The sequence below is a fragment of the Balearica regulorum genome, chromosome 1 (assembly GCF_011004875.1).
Source record: "Balearica regulorum gibbericeps isolate bBalReg1 chromosome 1, bBalReg1.pri, whole genome shotgun sequence".
Classification (NCBI taxonomy): Eukaryota; Metazoa; Chordata; class Aves; order Gruiformes; family Gruidae; genus Balearica; species Balearica regulorum.
The window spans coordinates 196,020,535-196,041,285 of record NC_046184.1 but is presented as its reverse complement, the minus strand read 5'-3'; the positions used below and the strand labels follow the sequence as shown (position 1 = coordinate 196,041,285).

General features: G+C 55.2%; 2 protein-coding genes across 3 annotated transcripts in view; both read right to left on the bottom strand.

Annotated features, from left to right (window-relative positions):
* Positions 1–5,937: 5,937 nt before the first annotated feature.
* On the bottom strand, positions 5,938–9,642 carry CDX2 (caudal type homeobox 2). The gene is made up of 3 exons (XM_075742968.1): positions 9,141–9,642; positions 6,743–6,888; positions 5,938–6,521 (listed from the first exon to the last, which is right to left on the bottom strand). The coding sequence occupies exons 1-3, from the start codon at positions 9,640–9,642 to the stop codon at positions 6,354–6,356; spliced, it is 816 nt and encodes a 271-aa protein (XP_075599083.1). The 3' UTR covers positions 5,938–6,353.
* A 9,364-nt stretch (positions 9,643–19,006) lies between these two features.
* The window catches only part of FLT3 (fms related receptor tyrosine kinase 3), a 48,052-nt gene continuing 46,307 nt past the window's right edge, over positions 19,007–20,751 (bottom strand). For both annotated transcript variants that reach the window (XM_075742097.1, XM_075742098.1), the window contains one exon: positions 19,007–20,559. In XM_075742097.1, coding sequence (XP_075598212.1) covers positions 20,425–20,559 — 135 coding nt within the window. In that variant the 3' untranslated portion in view covers positions 19,007–20,424. The remainder of the gene's footprint in view (positions 20,560–20,751) is intronic.

The following is a 20,751-nucleotide window of genomic DNA, read 5'->3' as shown; positions in this document are numbered from 1 at the left end:
AGTTCCCTAGATTAGGTGAGGACTGGAATTTCCCTAATATGTAATTGAAGAAAGAAACCACAGTAGTTAACAGTTACACAGCTCTTTGTATCACTTCTGACAATCTCCATGATAGGCATTGGCTCATTTTCAAACTGTGGAAAAAGGAGGAAAAAATCTTGGATGCTAGTGCCTCTTGACTCCTGCTTGATTTAGGAGCTTAAATGCCTTTGGAGGCTCAGAAGGCCTCTGCTGTCCATGTCTTTCTTACCCATCTTTCACTTGAGATGCCTAAAAGCAGAATTGTGATCTTAAAAAACCTGAGACCCACCTGAGATTGTGGTTATGCCCCTAGTTTCCAACATCTGAGTTTTACAGCAGGACGTTCTCCAAGGCCTTGTTTACAAGCAAGCCCTTTTTGGAAGCCCTAACTGGCTTTTCTGCTGTCACTCAGGGAGGCAAGGGACCAAGCAAGTCCTGTAGCCCTGAAAGATTTTTCTGTTTGCATGGTCAGACCATGGCATGGAAAAATTAGACCACAAGCAATCTCAGTTTCCAGGGCTGAAAACCTGTCTGCAGAGAAAGGGATGTTCTGCAGCGAGGAGCGACCCTTTCCGAAGAATGCCAGAGATAAGGCAGTTTTTCTCTCACAAAGGTCTTTAGCTCTGTGCAAGTTATCTGAAGGACGGGCTGTGACTCCATGGAAGGCAACAAGGCATGTCAGGGGAACAGGATCTGACTCAAAAGCAAAACTACATGAGCTTGCGACAGCTGCCAAAAAATACCTGGGTGACTAAAGGAAGAAGAATGCTGAGAGCAGGAAAGGTCCATGTGCTCTGTTTGGCTCGTTCTCTTCTTTTGGAAGAGCACTACAAGAAGTGCTTGCTTTTTAACCCTGCCTGTTACAGCTGGGTGCAGGAGCGCCGCAAGGCAGATAATGAGTCCAGATGTTACATTTGGCATCTGTCTAGTTGTCTTCGGTTCAGCTCAAGTGCTAGAGATCTGCAGGTTGGAAATGAGCAGTTAGAAGTTTAAACTGGAGGAGGGTAGATTTGGACTAGATATAAGGAAGAAATTTTTTACGATGAGGGTAGTGAAACTGGAACAGGTTGCCCAGAGAGGTGGCAGATGTCCCATCCCTGGAAACATTCAAGGTCAGGTTGGACAGGGCTCTGAGCAGCCTTATCCAGTTGAAGCTGTCCCTGCTCATTGCAGGGGGTTGGACTAGATGACCATTAAAGGTGCCTTCCAACCCAAACCAGTCTATAATTCTATGAAACACACAAGACCATTAAGAAAGGGAATGATGCACTTTTATTAATGTGAGGAATTGAATAAAAACCTCTTCCTTGACCAATAGGTTAGGTATCACATTAGATAGATTTTTATAGACAGATATTATGTTAGATAGATATTATGGTAGGTTAGATATTATTATAATTAGAGGACATGAGGAACAATGGGAAAATAATTTCTGTTACCTGCCATCTTGCCAATGTTTAATCGTACTGGGTCCTGCTGAATGCTACAGATCTGTATCTAGACATCTGTGTGAACGTGAAATGAGAGCCATCTGTGAGCTTTCATCTTCTCTTTTCCTGTACTTCACATACTCTGAAAGCATCTGCAGGGGGATCCAGTGGGTGTCGTCCCAACATAGATGATACTTCAATTTAGAAATACAGGGCTAGAAAGGGATTCCCAGGTCTCTGACTCCAGTTTCCTGGCAACAAACTATTTGTTTTAGTGAATAGTTCGAATTTTTCCCATCCCTTTGCAAGCGAGTATCTGTCCCCTTCTTTCAAGGAAGGTAAGTTTAACTTCTGAAAGTGCCCAAAACCAAGAATGGAGTTGGGGGCATTGCAGAAACTGAGACATTAATTAGAAGAAACTGCCTGTGTTCACCCAAGTCAGAGCACAGCAGAACATGCAGGTGAGAAGGAGGAGAGGGGGAATGTCCTGCTCCACCGAGGAACTCAGCTGGAGCAAAGCCCAGAGGGCTCCTAAGGCTTCCAGGAGAGTTTGGCCCCTTCTGTCCCCAGAGGTTCCTGATACTTCTCTGCCATGGTTGTCCCCCAGTAACCAGAGCTGTTTTGCTAGGGAGCTTCCTAGCATGCACCTCCCTGGCACTTGTCCTCTGCTGCATCAGGCCACCCATCCCACGCCCTCTCATGCCAAGGTGCCCTTGTTTTCTTACCGAGCTACCTGTGCAGCTGGACATGCCTCTGGCAGACTCATGTCCTGCTGACTTTCCTTACCATTTACGAGCTGTTTGCTCCTGGAAGGCCTCCAGTGCTGCTTCTCTGGCATCAACTCAACTTTTGCTTTCAGCTGTAACTGCTCTACACTTCAGCACATAACTCCATTACCCGGGTGGGACCCAGAGAAAGTATTTGGTTATGAATTTTGGCTATGAAGCATTGCATCCAGCAGAGCTGTGTCAACAGAAGTGTAAACTCTGTGATTTCCTCTTCCACTCCAGCTGCTGTTGGAGAGGCAAAGAGAAACCTATGGCCTTGCACAGCCCTCTGGAGCCTCTTACAGATTTAAGTCACCCACAGCAAACCCCCCTCAGTTTCTGAAGGATGGGCTCTGCCCTCTGTTGTATGGCCGGGATGTGTGCTTCCAGCCACTGCTTAACCCAGGAATGGAAACAGCCTGCCTCACCGAAGCCACTCCTGTGGGCAAAAAGTGTGTGTGTGTGGGGGGGTGCCTTTGAAGTTGTTACTTACTGATGATATAAGGTGGGGGTTTTTTTTTCATTTTTGAAAAAGCTTACTGTGTCCAAACTGCAGATCCAGAGTGCTCAGCTATCAGGCTGAGGACACATAATGTGCTGCCAGAAGATACTCCAGATCAGAGAAAGCAGACATTTGCTTTAGATGCCATCCAAGTCCTCTAAGGACTTTACTGGTCTCCCCATGGTGGGGTATGAAACATATGGTCATTTCTTGCCCAAAACTCAAAGAACTATCATGAGAAACTCATATTTGGCTAAGAGCTAAGCCAAAAGAAGGGACCCTAAGTGCTTTGCTATTGTACAGGGGACTGCCATCCTGCAATTTTGGGGCCAAACCTTCTGATTTCTTGGATTTTACCCAGCCTGGGGAGAGAATCTCCAAGGACACCCGCTCCAGCCCCTGCCAGGCAGGCAAGGTGCAGCGGCTCTGACCGATCATGCCCCACTGGTCCAGCTCAGCTGGCTTCTGCAGGACAGTGGGGAGGTCTGCGAGGGGTGAAAACACCCATGTGTTGGGCAGGGGATCACCACAACCAACTCACCTCTCCCAAATGGTGCTTCAGGCTCATCATCATAGTCCAGCCACTGGACTGGTCCAGGTGTCTGTAAATATCCCCCAGATAAACAGGATACCCAGTTTGTGCCTTTATACGCTCCTTTATGGCACATGAGCAGTATGAAGGAAGCCGGAAGGTTGGTGGTTTATTTGTTTGGGGATGGGAGGGGGGAAATGTTTGAAATTGGGTGTGGATATAATTTGCTTCGTCGGTTCCTTTTTACACTGAGAAATTCAAGTTCTGCATTGCCATCATTAAGAGTTTGAGGAGAGCTCAGAAAATGAATGTTTTCTAGCAAAGAGAGGAGGAGATCTGTAATGGGGATGTTTAAAATGTGTCAGGCTGTTCATATTTCTCTGTCTCTCTCTTTTTGGAGACGTGAAACCTTTGTGGACATCAAGCAGTTCACTTCAAGGAGGGCAACTCTCTTTCTTGAAAGTCCTACAGGCAAGAGATGAAAATCTTGATACTTCCAGCATTAAAGACAACGAGGAGCACACTGCTAAAGGGTTATAGGAACTGTTCCAAATGTTGCCATGCCCAGGCTGGTGCCAGGGGCAGCCATGTGCCAGTATTGTGGTTGGGAACCCTCGGGTCTGCCAGCCCCATGCTACGGGCATGGAGAAACACCAGCAAAACCATGCCAAGCAGCACCTCTTACACCCCCAGATCCTTTGTGATTAATTTACTTATTGATGGCCTTTCATAACTCCGTGGTCATCTTTTTTCATGCTGCCATTAATTATTCCTGGAAGCAAATAAAAGGGCCCACCGATATCTCTCCCTCCCTCTCACCGCAGCCAGCTTTTCCTTAGGAAGAAAAAACTTGTACTCGTTTGCAGTGGGACAATGCCGACTTTTGAACCTCTAACCACTAAACAAACAAACCTTGTGCTCTGCTCCACAATCCAAACAGGGTTTATTGACAGGCGTATCGCAGCAACGCGTAGCAACTTGGGCAGCAGCCGGGCTGGGGATCAATGCTGCGGGGGCGGCCCCGGGCACCAGAGGGCATCCTCGGAGGGATGGCACCGCCCAGGGCTGCCCGCGCCCCAGCTGGCGGCGTGGCTGCTGCCCCTCAAGAGCTCTCATGCCCGCTTGGGGATAGCGCAGAAGAAGGAGTGGGTCATGGTGCCTGCAAAGCCCTTTTAATTCAGCCATCCCTGGAACAACTGCTCTCCTCTGTCTGGTGTTAAGGCTGGTGCTACAGAGCCAAGCCCCTCAGTTTGGGTGCTGCCCAGCTTTAGGTGTCCCCAGGGAAGCAGCTCCTCCAGAAAGATCCAAGGACCCTTTAGAGGCAAAGAAGGATGGATCTGGCTTCTGCCTCCCTCTGGTCCAGAGCAAACCATGGACATTGGACCCAACAGGACGTGGTGCGTGTCAAGCCCATGAGCAACGAGCATAACTTCCTGGGTGCTGCAACTGTGTCTCCTGGCCAGACCTGCTTCGGAGACTACTCACAAGGCAGAAAATTGAGCAGGTTCCCTGCACACTGCAGGTGCTGCCTCCCGCCACAGTCTTCCCCCAGGCACAGAAGCCCTGGATCGGGTTTGCATGGCCACACATCCACTATCAGCCTGCCAGTCAGCACCCAGCCCCGGGCCCAACTAGCCATGGAGCTACACGTGGACAAAACCCACGGAAGCTTGGGGCTGGTGCTCACAGTTTCCCCAAGCTCTCCCAGGCAGAGCTACCCTGTCCGTAGGGCCAGGCCCTGGCAAACCAAGCCTCCTCATGCAGTCCTGCAGAACTTGCTGGCATTTGGCTTTGGCTTTCAGCAAAAAGATGAGAACAGGGTCAGCAAGGAGAAAACAGTGTCCCCAAAGAAGGCAAATGGAATATCTTAAATAAATTTGACAAGAAAAATGGAACAACGTGGGGCCAAATGCTGGGGAAGTCAGAAACCCGCATAACGTGTTTGGGGCTGGACAGCGGTCCCAGCCCTGCCGTAGCCCAGGACTACATGAGCTGGTCCCACACGCAGCCCCGGTCACTGGCTGCAGTGTGGCTGCCCCAACCCAGCTGCACAGCTTCATTTCTCAGTGGGGCTTCTGCAAGTAAGAAGTACACAGGGTATACAGTCAGGGCGATTTGGCCAAATCAGCTGGAGTTTTCTGGTTTTCATCTCCGGGTTGGTGGTGAGTCGTTTGGCATCTCTATCGTGGTCCCCACCATCTAGCCAGCATGTGGAAATAGGGCACAGCCTGTGAAATGTGGGCTCTGGTACAGCACAGGGCTCTTCCGAGGATTTCATGGTAGGGCTGCGATGAAGCCTAAGTAAAGCTGATAAAACCAAGGAGACATCTGAAAACTAACTAGAAAAAAACCCTCCAAACAAGCTAAAAATTGTAAGGAGGTGAGAAACAGCGCATAAATTAAATGACAAGACATAATAAAACGGCACCACTTTGCAGTAGTACTCTGCAGACACAAGCAACGCTCCTCACTCCAGCATGCAAGGACGCCTTTTTCAGAGGAGACTTCATTCTTCCAATTTCTCTGCACTGCGGCTAATAAATCTGGCTGGATGACTATCAGCACTGGATTTATGGGCTTTTTACAAGTGTCTAACATTAAGCAATTCACTTCTGAACGTTTAAACAGTGCCTTATCTTGTCTGCTCTGGCCCTTAGGGCAGGATGAACGTTTTGCATATTTATGGTTACAAGAAAAAACTAAAATAAAATATAAAATAAAAAAATGTGCTTTAATTTTTTTTTTTTCCTGTTAAAATTCATCGTTAGCCCAACAACATTTCTAAGGTCTTTCGGACCGATCCCTGAGATTCACCGGGGGCGGACTGGCAGGCAGTGCCCCCCTTTTACCTAACAAACTCCAGGGTAAAAAAACCCCACCCAAACATAATAATAATAATATTAATAAAGCGATGGCCACGCTTCCCCCCGGACGACGAGACACATACACTGTACATCTGTACACACGGCCGGCCCCGCGGGGCGGTGTAGTGCATAGGCGGGGGTGGGCTGCTCCCACCGTGCCCCCCCGGCCCGGCCCGGCCCGGCCCCGCCGCGGCCGCGCCCTCCAGCAGTCCCTGCGCCGCGGTCCCCCGGCCGCTGTCACTGGGGGGCGGCGGGACCCAGCCCGGCGGCGGCCGCCCCCGCCGAGGGACCCTGCAGCGGGACGCCGGGGCTGAGCGGCTCCGCGCCGCCGGGCTGCGCCTGCTGCAGCTTCTTCTTGTTGATCTTCCTCTCCTTCGCCCGCCTGTTCTGGAACCAGATTTTCACCTGCCGGGGGGGGGAAGAGGGGAGTGAGAGGGGTGGTTCCCCGGGGCCGTCCCCGTTTGGGGGGGGGGGGGGGGGGGGGGGCACACTGGGAGCGCATCCCGGCCCTGCGCATCCCAGCCCCGCGCATCCCAGCCCCGCGCATCCCGGCCCCCGCGCATCCCGGCCCCCGCGCATCCCGGCCACATGTGGCGGGCATGGGGAGCGCCACTCGTTAGACAGACCTGCCTCTCCGACAGCCCCAGGTTGGAGGCCAGCTCCGCTTTCCTCCTGATGGTGATGTAGCGGCTGTAGTGAAACTCCTTCTCCAGCTCCAGCCGCTGGTGGTCGGTGTACACGACGCGGTACTTGTCTTTCGTCCTGGTTTTAACTGCGGAGAACAAAGCCGGGGTTGGGAAAGCCAAAGCCAAAGGGCTTGGATGGAGCGCGGCTCTCGTCTCTGCGGGTGCAAGGCGAGCAGGATCAGGCCTCCCCGGCTTCCTGCTCGCCTCTCCCTGCCCGGGGCTTTACAGAGCACAGAGGGGAGAGCAGCGGTTCCATAGTTCCTTGGGGACGTGGGGCAGAAATCCCGGGCATGCCGGCTGTAAGGGCAAGCCAAGAGCGGGCTCTCGGCCCCGGCTGCCAGCCCCAGCCCTGCAGCACGCCCCTGCATTGCGCTTGGGACACCTTTACTGTGCACTTGGTGTTGGCTTTCGGTTTTGTTTTGCCTTCCCTACCGAAACCAGACTTTCTACAAAGAGAAGGGAAAAGGGAAAAGAAGGCAAAGAAAAGTCACGTTCAGGGTACGGCGGCTTCGTTTCTAAACGAGAAAGACCGATCTAAGCGCGGAGAACCGGGAGCGGCCGTCGGTTGCCCCTCGGGGCCCGGCCGGGCTCCGGTCCGGCTCCCCCCGCTTCTCCCCCGGCCGCTGGCATCGGCACAGCGACCAAAGCGACTTCTCAGTGGCCCTGGAAGCGCGACGTGCAACTTTAGCGCTCAAAAATAAACCCCGAAAAAAACAAACCAAACGAAATCCGAAGCGAATGCCAGCGAGCGGCCGGCGAGGGTGCATCGCCGCAGCCGCTGACCTCCTTTCTCCCGAGGGTTTCTTGTTTAACTGGTTGTGTCCCCGGCCCTCCCGTTCCCCAGGGAGCCGAGGCGGGGAGTCTCTGCCCCCAAGGTGCTTAATGGCTAGCAGGCTGACTTTGTTCAGGTAAACTCTCTGCAAACCACAACAAAAGCACCCTGTAAAGATACAAGCCTGATCAGAGAAAACTCCCCAGAGCCAGTGAATAGGGAACACAATCCCAAACAATGCAGGACAAGGAGATCTTATCAAAGAAAAACCCTTCTCAAAGCCTTAATGACAGCCACATTCTGTTTGAATTACCACTACTGAACAAATGGCGGCAGGCGCTTTCATCCCCCCAGCCCTGCACATTAACATAAACACTGGCTCCAAAGGCAGAATTTGAATGGAGACAAGGGACCGGCCACCACCGCACAAGCCCAAACTGTGGGAACACCACGAGCTGCTGTGGGAAGAGCGACGGGCCTGGGAGAGCGCCACCGCCACCCGGGGCGTAGCTGGTGCCAGCGGCCGGCACCGGGGCACCGGGGCTTCCCCCGAGGCGCGGCGACCGCGGGCGTGGCCCGGGCCCTCAGCCCGCGCCGCACCGGGAGCCCCCGCCGGCCCTGCCGTCCGTCGAGCAAGTCAGGGGATGAGAGGAATGCCAGAAGTCGTTATTCACCGCGAAAGTCGCCACCCTTTTATGTTATTTTTTTTTTTGTCGGCCACCGTCTATAATTTTTTTTTAAAAGACTAAAAAAAGAAAAAAAAGAAAAAAGAGGAGACAACAGTCGTGGAAGGTGTATATCAAAGCGGGGGGACACGCATCTCCCCTGGTAGAAGCGGAGGGGGGGGATAAAACAGAGGGTCTGCGGGGTATTAACATCACAAGGGAGCGCGGCGCCGGCCATGGCCCTACCCGTCCTGGCCGCCGCGGCCGTGGCCTGCCTCCCGCCGCCGGGGGACCGGGAGGTGGGTAGGTGAGGGGGGCACGCCCTCGCACCTCCTGGCCCGACCGGCCCGGCCCGGCCCGGCCGGGGGCACAGCCCGCAGGGGTCGGCGGGCAGCCGCGGCCGCCACTCGGGAGGCCTGGCCGCACGGAGACCTTAATAAAGGGTAGGCGCCCAGTGACTCAGAAACAAATGCGGAGCGACACCGGCCGATGATTTATATGACTATAATTGGTTATAAAAATCTTCTAAGTGGCTATAAGCGGACGAGCAGAGCAGCGGGAGGAAGCGCGAGCGTTTCCTCGGGATCCCGGCCCATTCCGCCCCGCTCCGCCGCAGCGCACCCCGAGGCACCGTCCCCCCGGGGCCGACAGCGGCCGCTCCCCGGCGGAGGGCCGCTCCTGCCGCTGCCTGCCCGCCGCCGCGACGGGGCCGTACCCAGCAGCGCGGACAGGCTGTCGACTGAGCCCGGCAGCCCTCGTTCTTACGAGGACCGGCCCTCGAGCGGGTTTGTTTCGGGGTGCTTCCCCCCCCCCCCCCAGCCCCCCGCCGCCGCACGCTGACCCGGGGAGCCGGCGGCGCCCCGCCCGCCCTCCCGCCCGCCTCCCCCCGGCCCGCGCTTACCCTGGCTGCTGAGCGGGGGCTGCGCCGGCTTCCTCATCCAGTCGCAGAGGCCGCGGCGCTGCCCGCCGGGGGAGAGCGGCTCGGGGGCGGCGGCGGCGGCGGCGTTGGCGGCGTTGAGCGGCTGCATGACCCCGGCGGAGCAGTGGGGCGCGGGGCCGGCGTGGTGGTGGGCGTGCGGGTGGTGGTGGTGGTGGTGGTAGTCGGCGGGGCTGTAGGCCATGGCGGCGGCGGGGGAGCCGCCGTTGAGGCCGTGGACGGCGCCGGCGGCCGGCGGCGCCCCTTGGCCGTAGGCACCCCAGTCGTCGCGGAGCGGGGCGGCGTAGGGCGCGGGCCAGGCCGGGCCGGGGGACTGGGCGCTGTCGAGGTTGACATGGTAGCCGCCGTAGTCCGCGTACTGCGGGGCGCCCACGAAGTTCTGCGCCGCCAGGTTGAGTCCCCCCGAGTGTCGCACCGGGCCGGGGTACATGGGCCCGTCCTTCTCCAGGAGGTAGCTCACGTACATGCTGGCGGGGCCCCGGCGGCGGCTCTCCGCATGCTGCTCGGGGCTCTCCCAGCGGCGCGCCTGCTGCTTGGGGACGGGCTGCCCGGGGCGGGGAGGGGGCAGGCGGAGGGGCCGCGGCCCCGCGCTGCGCTCCGCGCTCCCGGCTCCCGGTCCGAATCCAATGGCCGGCAGCACTTACATGATTAACGATTGTTTACAAGGCTCTATTAGTAATGGCCCAGACACACCAAAGGCAGGTGACGTGGAGAGGCGCTGGGTATATAGCTACTACCCCTAAAAGACGATTTGCATTTAAAAAGATAAGGAGAGGGCAGCGACCTGATCACAGCTAAATATTCAAGCCTTTATTGTTTAAGAGCTTCCTCCTTCCATTGCAACCTGGTGCACTTTAACCTCCAATCACAGGTTCAAAGGATGAAATCAAGAGACTTGCAAAAGACAGAGAGGGAGATCTAAGGGCGAGGGTGGGAATATGGGAACCGTGTATCGCGGCCGATCTGTAGGCACCACTTTAACCAGCTCTTCTCCGTGCTTGGGGCTGGCGGGTTGGAAGGGGTGGAGGAGGAGGGAGTTTTGATTAAAAATCCACAAAACCATTTTGTCGTGGTTGTTTTAAGCAACAAACCCCACCGCGACGGCCTACTGTTTTTTTCTAACGCGCTTCCCACCCGCTCCTGCTCCCACTCGGTCACGGGCGATGAAGGAGAGGTAAGAGGAGAAATCCCCCCCTCCGAGGGCGCTGCCTCCTTCCCTCCGCGTGTGCCTTGCCGAGCTTCGAGGTCACTCGCTGCCCACCCTCCCCGCCCCAGCCCGGGCCCCGCTACCGGGAAGGGACGAGGGCTGAGGGTGCCTTCGCCTAAAACACCCGCTGCCCTCGTACCCACGGCAGGAGCAAGGCCGGACCATCTCTCCAACAGCGGGGGCCTGGGTGCGGGGGGACCCACGCCCAGGGGAACCCCTGCCCAGAGTCCACCACCCCTGGGGGCGATTCCTTCGCTGTAGCGCGGCCGAGCCCACGGGGAAATGGCGACTTGGCTCTCCACGCACGTAGGCTTTTTCCCACCCCGACGCCTTGGAAACCCACTGAAAATGCTGACCCTTGGAAGGGCGGCTCCCGGGCAAGCGGCGGCCAGCTCCCCCGGCCCAGCCAGCCCCCTTTGAAGAGGCGACCCCCTCTCAGCTTCCCCCCGCCTCTTTTATGCTTTAACTTTTCACCCTGAGTGGGGACAATGCCAGACAACGTTTGCATATTCGCATCTTTTCCCATGACACAGCGAGGAAACCTTTCTACCCGCCGAGAAAAAAGTGGATGGGCACGGGAGCGTCCCCCCGTTTTCCCGGCGCGTTTCGCCGGAGCGGCACAGCACTGCCCGTCCCCGCCGGCTCTCCCGGGCGCTTGGGCCGGCTGTGGCTGGGTCCTACCGGGGCTCCCCCACGGGCCCCGCGTGTCCCGGCTCTTTCGTGGGGAGATCCGGGTGTTTGTGTCCCTGGGGTATTTTTCCTTCCCCGTGGGTGGCTGTTCTGCAAACGGTGAAGTGTCCCTCCCTAAGTCGCTGAGACTAGGGGCTTTGCAGCTGAGGGCGGATTTCGGCTCTGAAAATCTCCCTCTCTCTCCCCCCCCCCCCCCTTCCACCGGGCACTTTGGTACAGTGCGTGGGGCTGCCCCGGAGCTATGCTTTAACACGAGTGGGGCTAATTCAGCGACGACTCTGGGAGGGTGCCGTGTCAGTGGCCCTGGGGGACCGAGGCACTCAAGGGGAGGAGGACGAAGCATCGCTCCCAGGGAAAAGACCACGGGCGGCCCCCTCGGAACCGCCGTGGGTACCCCGGCTGCGAGGTACGGGGTACCCCCACCCTGCACACAGCCGGTAATGCAGTGCCTGCGCCCACACCGTCACTGGTCGTTCGCAGCCTGTCACTGACGGCCGCGGTTGAGACCCTACGATAACAGCAGCGCAACAGCAGGGATTCGGGGACGCCTGCCAGCCGCCTTCTCCGGAGGGGACTTCTGTCTGCTGCCCATTCCCACCATCCCGCCTTACCCCCGCCGCGCCGCTGGGGTAACGGGGAGAGGGAGCGGGGTTTGCAGCCCCCAGCGCTCTCTGCCGTAGGAGACTGAAACGTAACTCTGTAAAAGAAATGCTGCGTCCCTTCAGTGTAATCGCCTCTCCCGATAAGCGCCGACACAGCCGATCTATGCGGATGTGAATTTAATGATGCCATAAACGGAGGAAGGGGTCATTAAAATGACAAAACTCGGAACGTATTAAAACGCACCAAAATCCTGACAAACACCAAACTAACCCGGTTCTATGTCTAAGGCTCCATCCGTGAATCCCCGGAAGGCAGGTGGCAGCGCTTTGGGGTGAGACCTGACGCCAGCCCGAGCCTGCGGGGTTGGGGGCCGCGGGGACGGATGAGAGCCCCGGTGCTCCGGCGGAGGAGCTGAGCAAGGCTCCGAGGAAGCACCGCGCCCGCCCGGCTTCGCAGCGAGCGCATCGCTCCGCTCTTCCCACCCCCGGGGGGCTCTGCCTTTGCCCGTCGGACAGTGATCTCAGCTGCTCCGGGAGCACGGAGAGGACTGGGGAGGCCGGGTCCTGCCAGCCGTCCCCAACCTGGGGCGGGCGGCGAGGGGGAGGACAAGGCCCGCTTCGCCAGCGGAGCGATGCTCCGGAGCATCCCCCGCCGCCGCACTCCCCGCGCCCGGCCCGCCGCAGAGACCTGCCCGGCTGCTCGGGCGGGGGAAGCTCTAGCCCTGGGACCCTCTTGTCTTAAAATAAGAGGGATCCCCAGCCGCGCGCACCCCGAGCCCACGTTCCCGGGGGCTGCCCGGGCTTCCTTTCGTTGCATCTAGGGCAGGATTTGTCCCCCCTCCGGCCCTCCCCAACGGTCGGGGCTTCCCGAGGGGACTGGAGAGAGGGGGTATCTCTTTCAGCTGGATTTCCCCACTTTTATCCCTGCCGTCCTGGAAGCGGCGACCAAGGCGGGAGGCTTCCCGAGCCGGTCCCGGCAGCTGCCCGCTCCTTCCCTGCCTCCGGCTCGGGGCTTCCCGCCGACTCCGTCCAGAGCCGGAGCCCCAGGAGAGGAGCGGGGACCCCGGGACCGGAGCCCGAGACCGGAGCGCGGGCAAGTCCCTGATCTCTCCCTCTTTGCTTCCTTCGTTTTTTTCCCATTTCGTTAGATCCTGAGCAGGGAAATGTGTTCCAACGCCTCTCAAGCTGACAAGTGCCTGATCGAGGCTATCGTTTGCAGGGAGATACCTTTTTTTCTTTTCCCCCCTCTCCATCCTGATCCCTGTATTTTCACCGAAGGGCTGTTTCACCCGGGTCTCCGGCCCGGGCAGAGGCCGGGCTTCCCTCCTTCCAGCCTCCCCGCCCCAGCCTTACTTCTTGAGCTCAAATAATTATTTCCGAGGGGATCTGCCTGCCCCGGAGGGACTCGTGTTAGCGGCATGATCGCATGAGAAACGCCGGGGGCAGGGCGCCGCTGCCTGCTGCCCGCTGCCCGCTGCCTGCTGCCCGCTGCCCGCTGCCCGCTGCCCGCTGCCGGGCCCTCGGCCCCCGGGGAGGTGGCGGCCGGTGTCCGGCCCTGGAGCGGACACTTCGCGTCGGACCCGGCGCTCATCGTCGCCTTGGGCCCCGGGGCTGGGGCGGACTGGGGCGGGCAGCAGAGCCCAGGGACCCCCGTCCCGGGCCAGAGACCTCCCAGAGAAGGAGACCTTCCCCGGGAAGTGCCGCGCAGACCCCGCGATCCCTCCTCCACCGACCGCTCCTGCTTGCTGGGACCCTTCGCGGGATGCGTATTCACCTTCTTCTTTATTTGTAATAGTTTTCGGTTTAAAAGAATTTATTTTTTCTGTCACTTAGGAGAAGCTCGGGATAGGGGCGGGGGAGTCCTCCCCTCTTTCCCCACCTTAACGACACGGAACCGGGAGCTTTGTTTGCAAGGTTAAAAAAAAAAAAAAAAAAAAAAAAAAAAAAAAAAAAAAGCAAGCCTGTTTGAAAGCCCTTTGGTGGCTGAGGAGAGAGAAGGGAAGGAGGAATCGTGTGTTAGTTAGTCCGACCTGTGGAATTTATGACTCCCCCTAAGCACAGACATGATAAGGACTTAGAAAACATCTTGGATCTTTTCAAGCCGGCAGCCCCCGAGGCTTTGATGTAGATTACGTTGCAGAATAACCCAATACTTTTATCGTGGGGTTGATACTCGGCTTGTTTAAGCACATGCCTCTAGGAGCGGGTTAGATGCTAAACGCTCCCTCCCGAGCGGATTCGCGTTGCTGGGAAGGAAGCAGAGCGCGGGGAGGGGGGGTGGCACCTTGTGCCAGGTTGGGGCCCCACCGCCCTGCGAGACCCGGCTCCGCCGCACCGACACCGGCCGCGGGCCGTCCCCGCTGCCCCGGCCAGCCCTGCCTCTTCGCACAGGTGCTGCCGGGCCTGAGCTCGCATCGCCCCGATTTCCCTCTGGGAAATAGGAACGTAAGGGAGAAGGGAGGGGAAAAAAAGCCAAATTAGGCACCAGAGGTTTTCCGCAGCCGCAGGCCGGTGGGGGTGTCCCCAGCCGCTCGGGACCAGCGGCCAGACCCTCCCGGAGAGACGCTGAGTGTGTCCGGGGCGGACCAAAGGCTGATCCCCGTCGCGCTCCCTGGCCCTGTTTACACGGGCTGGGCGTTGCTCTGCTTCCCTAGAGCTTGCTGGTGCACCGAGACCGGAGCCCCCCCGGGACACCTCTGCTGGCCGGTGAAATCCAGCCTTGGCTGGATTTTTTTTAAAAAATATTTTTATTATTTAGTTTTTAGGTTTTGTTTGTATTATATTTTTAAATTTTATTTTATTTATTTATTTTTTAATATCTTTTTTAAATGGCAAGGGGAAGGAAAGCCGCCCCAGCGCTTCCCGGGCCGCGGTGCACGCCCCGGCCACCTTTCCCGCTTGTGCTCGGAGCGTGCTGCCATGTCCCGCCTGGGAAGGCCGGTGCCTGATCCGGTCACGGGAGCCGTGAGTCACCCGGCAGCGCGCAACCACCGGGTGGCCCCGACGGGGCGGCCCCGGCCCCGGTGGGCGGCGTGGGGGGGTGGCGGCGGACTTGCTCCCGGGGAGGGAGCCCAGGGCTCGGCTGTTATCACCTCCTGCACCCCCCAGGACACAACCCTCCCTCCCCGTACGGACGCTCCCCGGAGCACGCAGGGCCGCTGTTATCTTCCCCGGCTCGCAGCCCGGCCCCGGTGGCACCCGGCGGGGGGGACGTGGTGGGAGCGCCACGCTCCCCACTTGCACGCTTTCGGCTTCGCAGCGAGGCACAGCCGAGCCGGGCTGGGGAGCCCGAGGCAGGGGTGCGCCCCGGCCCCCCAACCCTTGCCCAGAGCCACGCTGCTCCCGGGGAAACCGCAAGTCCCGGCCCAGCTGGCAGGACGATGCCGCTAATGCGCATGTCAACTCCGACACCAAGTAAAACATCAAATTCCAGCTGCAAAATGGTTTGCACACGTTTTCCACCAGCGAGCCCCCGGGCTATCCACTCCACGCCCCAGGGACAAAATAAAGGCTGATGTCCTCATTGCCTTCCTCACTGATTCATTTCCTACATCTGCCAGCTTTGAAATGTAACCTTCGCAGGGAGGTGATGCATGCTCCATGGCCGTGTCCTGCCACACGTCTCGGCAGTGCTAGTCCTGACGATTTATGCCCCGCCAAGGGCCTTCCATGGCAAGACGCTATGGGGTGGCTGCCCCATACCACCGTCTCCCTCAGCAGGCCCAATCCAGCAAACCTGTTCAGTCAGCAAAGGCATAGGGAGGCTCTGGCCTGCATAGACAGTTTGTTGTTTGCGAGTTTGAAGGTTTCGAAGGCCATAACTGTGCACATCCCTGCAGGGCCATGGTGTTTTGTGCATATTTCATGCTAGGCTATGTGGGAGTCCAAGGCAGGGAGGTGCCAAGTGCTTCCTTGGCCTGGCAGGGAGCAGGCTGAGGGTCCCACATGGGACCTTTCTTTACTCTGGGGCTGTGAGGCAGAAGAAGACCCTTCTTCCTCCATGGGCAAACCTGTTCCCTCCAAAACAAACAAAAACCCCCTCAGTCTTCTTGGCTCCAAGGAGAAACTGGTGCCTGACTGCTCTCCACCACCTCTTATTTGCTCCCAGCTGTCTTCTTCTAGTTCCTGGGAGGGAAGAAGAGTCTCACCCCATTATTTTCTGGTCTGAAAAGAGGTCCCAAAAGGAGTGAAAGGTAGGGCCAGGCCCAGATCTCAGGGCCCCAGGCTCCTGGCTGTGGCCCACACTGCCATCCTCTGGCCTCTGCCTCCACGGCTCAGCTCCCGGGGACCAGCCCAGGCTCTGCCTGGGATTAGCTCCACAGCCCCTCTACACCCAGGACACCCCCAGCCTGCTTCCGCTGCCACAGGAGGCTTTTCCAAAGGACATCCCAGTCCACATCAGGTAGGTAGTCACTTCTCCAGGAGAAATACAGTGGAAACTAGAGATAGGCATCTCCTTCTTTTTAGAATCTGAAGGGGTGGCACTGGTGGAACTGAAGGGCTGTGATTAGAAGTAACGTCCAGGCTTTCTTCAGCTGGAAGACAGCAATGTTCCCATGACACAGGGCATGGAGGGCAGGGAACCCAGGAAAAGGCACCTCTGGACACATATGGGCAGCCACAGCTAAGTGCCAAGGCTTAGCTGCAGTACAATGGATCACAAGCGGGTGTAGGCAGCACGTGGCAGGAGGAGTGGGTCACCCATGGGTTTCCATCCCAACTAAGCAGTACCTAAATGAACTGAATCCCACCTCAGTCTGTATGTGCCGGTGTGGAGGTGGCCACACAAGCACCACCACCTTTCCATGGTGAGGACCTCTCCAGAATACAGATCTTCAAAAACCCTCCTCATGTGAGACCTGATCCATACCATACCCAAGGCCCCAAGCACACCCCCCCCCGCTTCTGCCAGGAATGTTGCTCTATCAATTTTTCAGCACAGCCATAAACCCCTAAATTTTAATGTGGCAGTGACCTGTAAAACAGGATCCCTGACCTGAGCAGCCCCCCTGTTTTATCTTGTCCGCAGGAAGTGTGTAGGGAAGCATGAATCCAGCTCAGGTCTCAGACAACCTGGCTGGATGGCACTGCTGCTCCACCTCACCACAAGCCAGCATCAGGATGTTCCCCAAGGGTGAGAAGGAACTAGGCTCAGGTCCTACCTCTTTCTGAAGTGATTTGTGGCCTCCTCAACCACAGGTCTGGGTAGGTCTTTTTGTGCCTCTTTTTAAAGATGTATTACTTTACATGGTCTAATTAATTAGCCATTGATGGCGGAGGGAAGGAGGCAGTGACTCAGTAGCGCAGCAGTGCATTTAGCTGGGAAGAAGGAGCCCTGTGCCACTGGGTACTTCCTCCAGCTCGGTGTCTGGGAGAAGGGGGTTAAGATCTGGTGTGCCCAGCTGCACAGTAAATGCCCACATCTTCAACCTGCTTTGATTTCTGCACCCCCAAAGTATTTCCCAGTGGAAGCATGGATTCTTAAAAATGACGTATCTGCAAATGGCTCTGTAGCAAATATGGCCTTGGATTTCTTCATCACCTTTCATGTATCTCAATGAAAATGTGGACTGAAAGCCACTGCTAGCCTGCATGGCACTTCCGCTTTCCTCTTCAGGTTCAACTCAAGACTAGCCCCAACTTCTCCCAGAGAGACCTCAGAGAGTCCATCACAGATATCCCAAACCCGACAGTGAGACTTGTGTTGGAGAAGCACATCTAGTTTCTCTTGAGTCTCCTATTTTTTTAGTGTCTGCTGCCTGTGACACAAGGGTTGTTCGGGCAAATGCCCTGAGGGAAGGGGCTGACTGGTTCACACTGGTACCTGGCTCATCCCGGCAGTGCTACAAGGTTTTGGCTGTGGATTCCCTTTGACAGCCAGATGCGCTGAAGTCCGGCACCCTCACCCCAGCCTCGCTCCCCAGGGTCTGCCGTAGCTCTGGTCCAGACACCGCGGCTGGCCGAGGCCCTTCTGCTAAGCACCAGCCCGGCTCCTTGCCCCCTCTCCATCACCCGCTCCGGCGCCAGGCTGCCCGAGAGCCGCTGCAAGCCGGGGCCGGGCGGCGCCGCGCACCGCGGTCGCGGAGCTCCACCTAGTGCCGGCTCCGGCAGCGGGACGGGGACCGCGGCCTGCCCGGGGGCATCGCGGGGGCAGCCCGCGGGGAGGAGTCCTAGGGACCCGGCTGCAGGCTCCGCGATGTGCTTTGGCAGGGAAAAAGGGAAAGAAAATTAGGGTCGATTCCTCAACGCGTCTTATCTTTCAGTTTGGCTTGTCAAATATTTCTTTCTTGTTCTTCCTTTCTGTTATTGCTAACAAGGAAAGTGCGGTGTCCTTTGCCACTCAGCCCTTTTAACTGACCTCAAACCCTTCTGTTCCTCTTCTTCCCGGCTTAATGATTACTGAACCTTTGTCAGTCTCTGCCTAACTTTATGCATCTAGCTTAGACTAATGGCATCTCTGCTGGAGGTCTTGAGACAAGCTTAACTCTCTCCATTCACTATGGGCAGAATTCAGCACTTTCTCCAGAGAACTTGCTCCTGGAGGCATAGATTAGGAATCTGGATGCTATGAAGAGACATGTGGGCGTTTTCCTTCAAAAATCATGAAACTGCTCCTTAAACAACTGTGGTTCTGCACAAACCTCAGGACTGGACCAGCACTTTGCTGAGTCGTGTTGGAAGCATCCTGGAAAGGAAATGCACTCCTAAAAGATACTGTTTTTCACTGAATACCTCCTGTAGTTTTGTTCCATCCCCCTCTGCTGTGTGGAGAAACAGATGCACAACCCTCCACGTGTCCAGCCCTTACAGGAGGGTCTTTCTCCTGACTGTACTTCCTCACAGGGTGCCGTGTTGCCTGAGCTGCTTTTCACTTGTGCGTCACGAGGAGTTTGTGTCAGCTCCAAGGTTCTCTATTCGCATTTATATTCCCTGAGTCTCAACTCAGTAGCGATGATGGGGCCAGATGACCTCTGTCTAGTCCTTTTTTAATCTTGTGGAAAAACATTTGACACAACTCCCTGGCATGTTTTAAAGCACATGGGATTCCTATCTGCTCCTCTGTGAGCCAAGTTCACATCTGCTTAGCTTTCAGGGCCAGCTAGGCTTGGATGCAGCCAGTTCGGCGTTAAGCTCCTCTGGATCTAAAGGCTGAAAACTCCTGTCCGCACAAGACACTCAACTCCTGCTTTCCAGCCGGTGCAGGCTGTATGTTAACAGTGCTGAGCAATGATGTCTTGTTGCTGACCACTTTTTGAAATTGGGTTATGAGTATGTTAAAAGTCATATATATTTTCCAGAAAAATGCAATGTTAAAGTTTTATTTCTCTCTTTATATTTCCAAATTATTCTTCAGCAGTTTATATCTGATCACGATTCCTTGCTAATTCAGCAATGTTAACAAAAATATACAAATAATAACCACTGTATTACAATAGTAATTATTTTCAGACAATGTTAGTAAAGAGCAGCTCAATTTATGTGATAGCATGTTCTATCCAAACAGTTATTCATTTATAAGACTTGCCACTGGAAAACCTAACTGCAGTTAGCACCTTGTAAAATGTAAAAGAGAAGAAAACTGTTAACCAGTATATTCCCATCTTGATTCACTGTGATGTAGACAAATGAACCCCGTTAGTCATTATGAAGCCACATTTACAAATCGCCAAACCTCATCATGAAAACAACGTGTCTTTTTATCTATATTAAAAAACCAACAAGCCTCTGGTTATTGTCCCGGGACCCTGGGAGAACGCTAGAGACACATACTCTTGTTTTACTGCAGCAGGGTTCATGCACCCAGGCTGACTTTTGGGAATTGGGAGTGATGATATTACACTCCCAAATTGCTACAGAAGATAATTTCTTTAAAATTAAACATTTTTAATTTAATATTAAAACACACAAAGCCCAAAGAATGGAATTAGCTGTAACTCAGTTGAAGTGAGACTTCCAGTTGGAGACTGCCACCTGGATTTTCTAGACCAGGGAGGCAGAAGGTCATCTCCAAATATCACTCTTCCTGCTTGGTTTAGATGCTTATTTTAGGTAGAAGGGAGTCACTCACTGTAAGTGCCTACCCCTCATCAGCAGGTGCAGAATGTAGCCTGGATGACTAAAGACCACTTGAGTACCTAAAACTCAATGAAATGAACTCACCTGAACTGGTCACCTATTGGGAACTTCACAGCAACTGAGATATTCAGGATAAGACAGTTATACACACTCAAATTTATAGTTCCTTGTAAAACAAGGCTGATATTTTAAAATTTGGGCATCTAAAGTTGGCTACTCCAATAGCCTTTTTTTCCCCAACATTCACTGACATCTGGAGATGAAGATGTGAGTAGCACTTCTGGAAATCACACCAGTTCTCTTCAGATGCATAGTCCCTGCTTATAAACATTGACTAAAACCCCACGGATTTTCTTGTGATTACTTGCAATATGGCAGGAACAGTTTGAATTCAATGCATTGATTAGACACTTTTTACATAAAACCAGGTAAAGACATATCCAGTTGTAGAGAGACAGCAAAAAGACCATTGCTTCTGTCTTGCGATACATGTGTTTGCTGAATTCAAAGAGATGAATTGTGTCTTCTCCTCAAAGTAACACAAATATGGACTGGCCCATAAGAAATGTGAATAGAGCAGCAGTTGGTAACATTTTGTTTTCTTAGTGGTGATATAAAACATTTATGCTACCCAGAGTTTATGAAAATACTGAGATCACATCCAGAACCCAGATTATTTTTCAACCTGGGAGTCTTCATGCTGGAGCACAGTTGGGGATAGCAGAGATTCCTCATCCTTGCTTTCATGTGGTTTAGTTTTGATGCTGAAATTGTGTGTAGAAACATTTTTCTTCATATTCTGGTAAACCTAGAATTGGGAAGAGGAAATAAAAGATATGTTATTACTTACTGTACTTGGTAAACTGCTTTTCTCCCTGTGAAGCAGGCACTTGTAAGGTACAGGCCACCTCCTCTTGAGGCAGATTCACACTCATATCTGCCCATTACTTCCCACTGACTCCAAAGGGAGTCCAGACACTTGCCTAAGCGAGATGGATCT

Coding starts and splice junctions, on each gene's coding strand:
- CDX2 (XM_075742968.1), bottom strand. CDS start 9,642: ATGTACGTGAGCTACCTCCTGGAGAAGGACGGGCCCATGTACCCCGGC. Junction 6,889..9,140: donor GCCCCCGCTCAGCAGCCAGG/GTAAGCGCGGGC, acceptor TGTTCTCCGCAG/TTAAAACCAGGACGAAAGAC. Junction 6,522..6,742: donor TGGGGCTGTCGGAGAGGCAG/GTCTGTCTAACG, acceptor CCCCCCCGGCAG/GTGAAAATCTGGTTCCAGAA.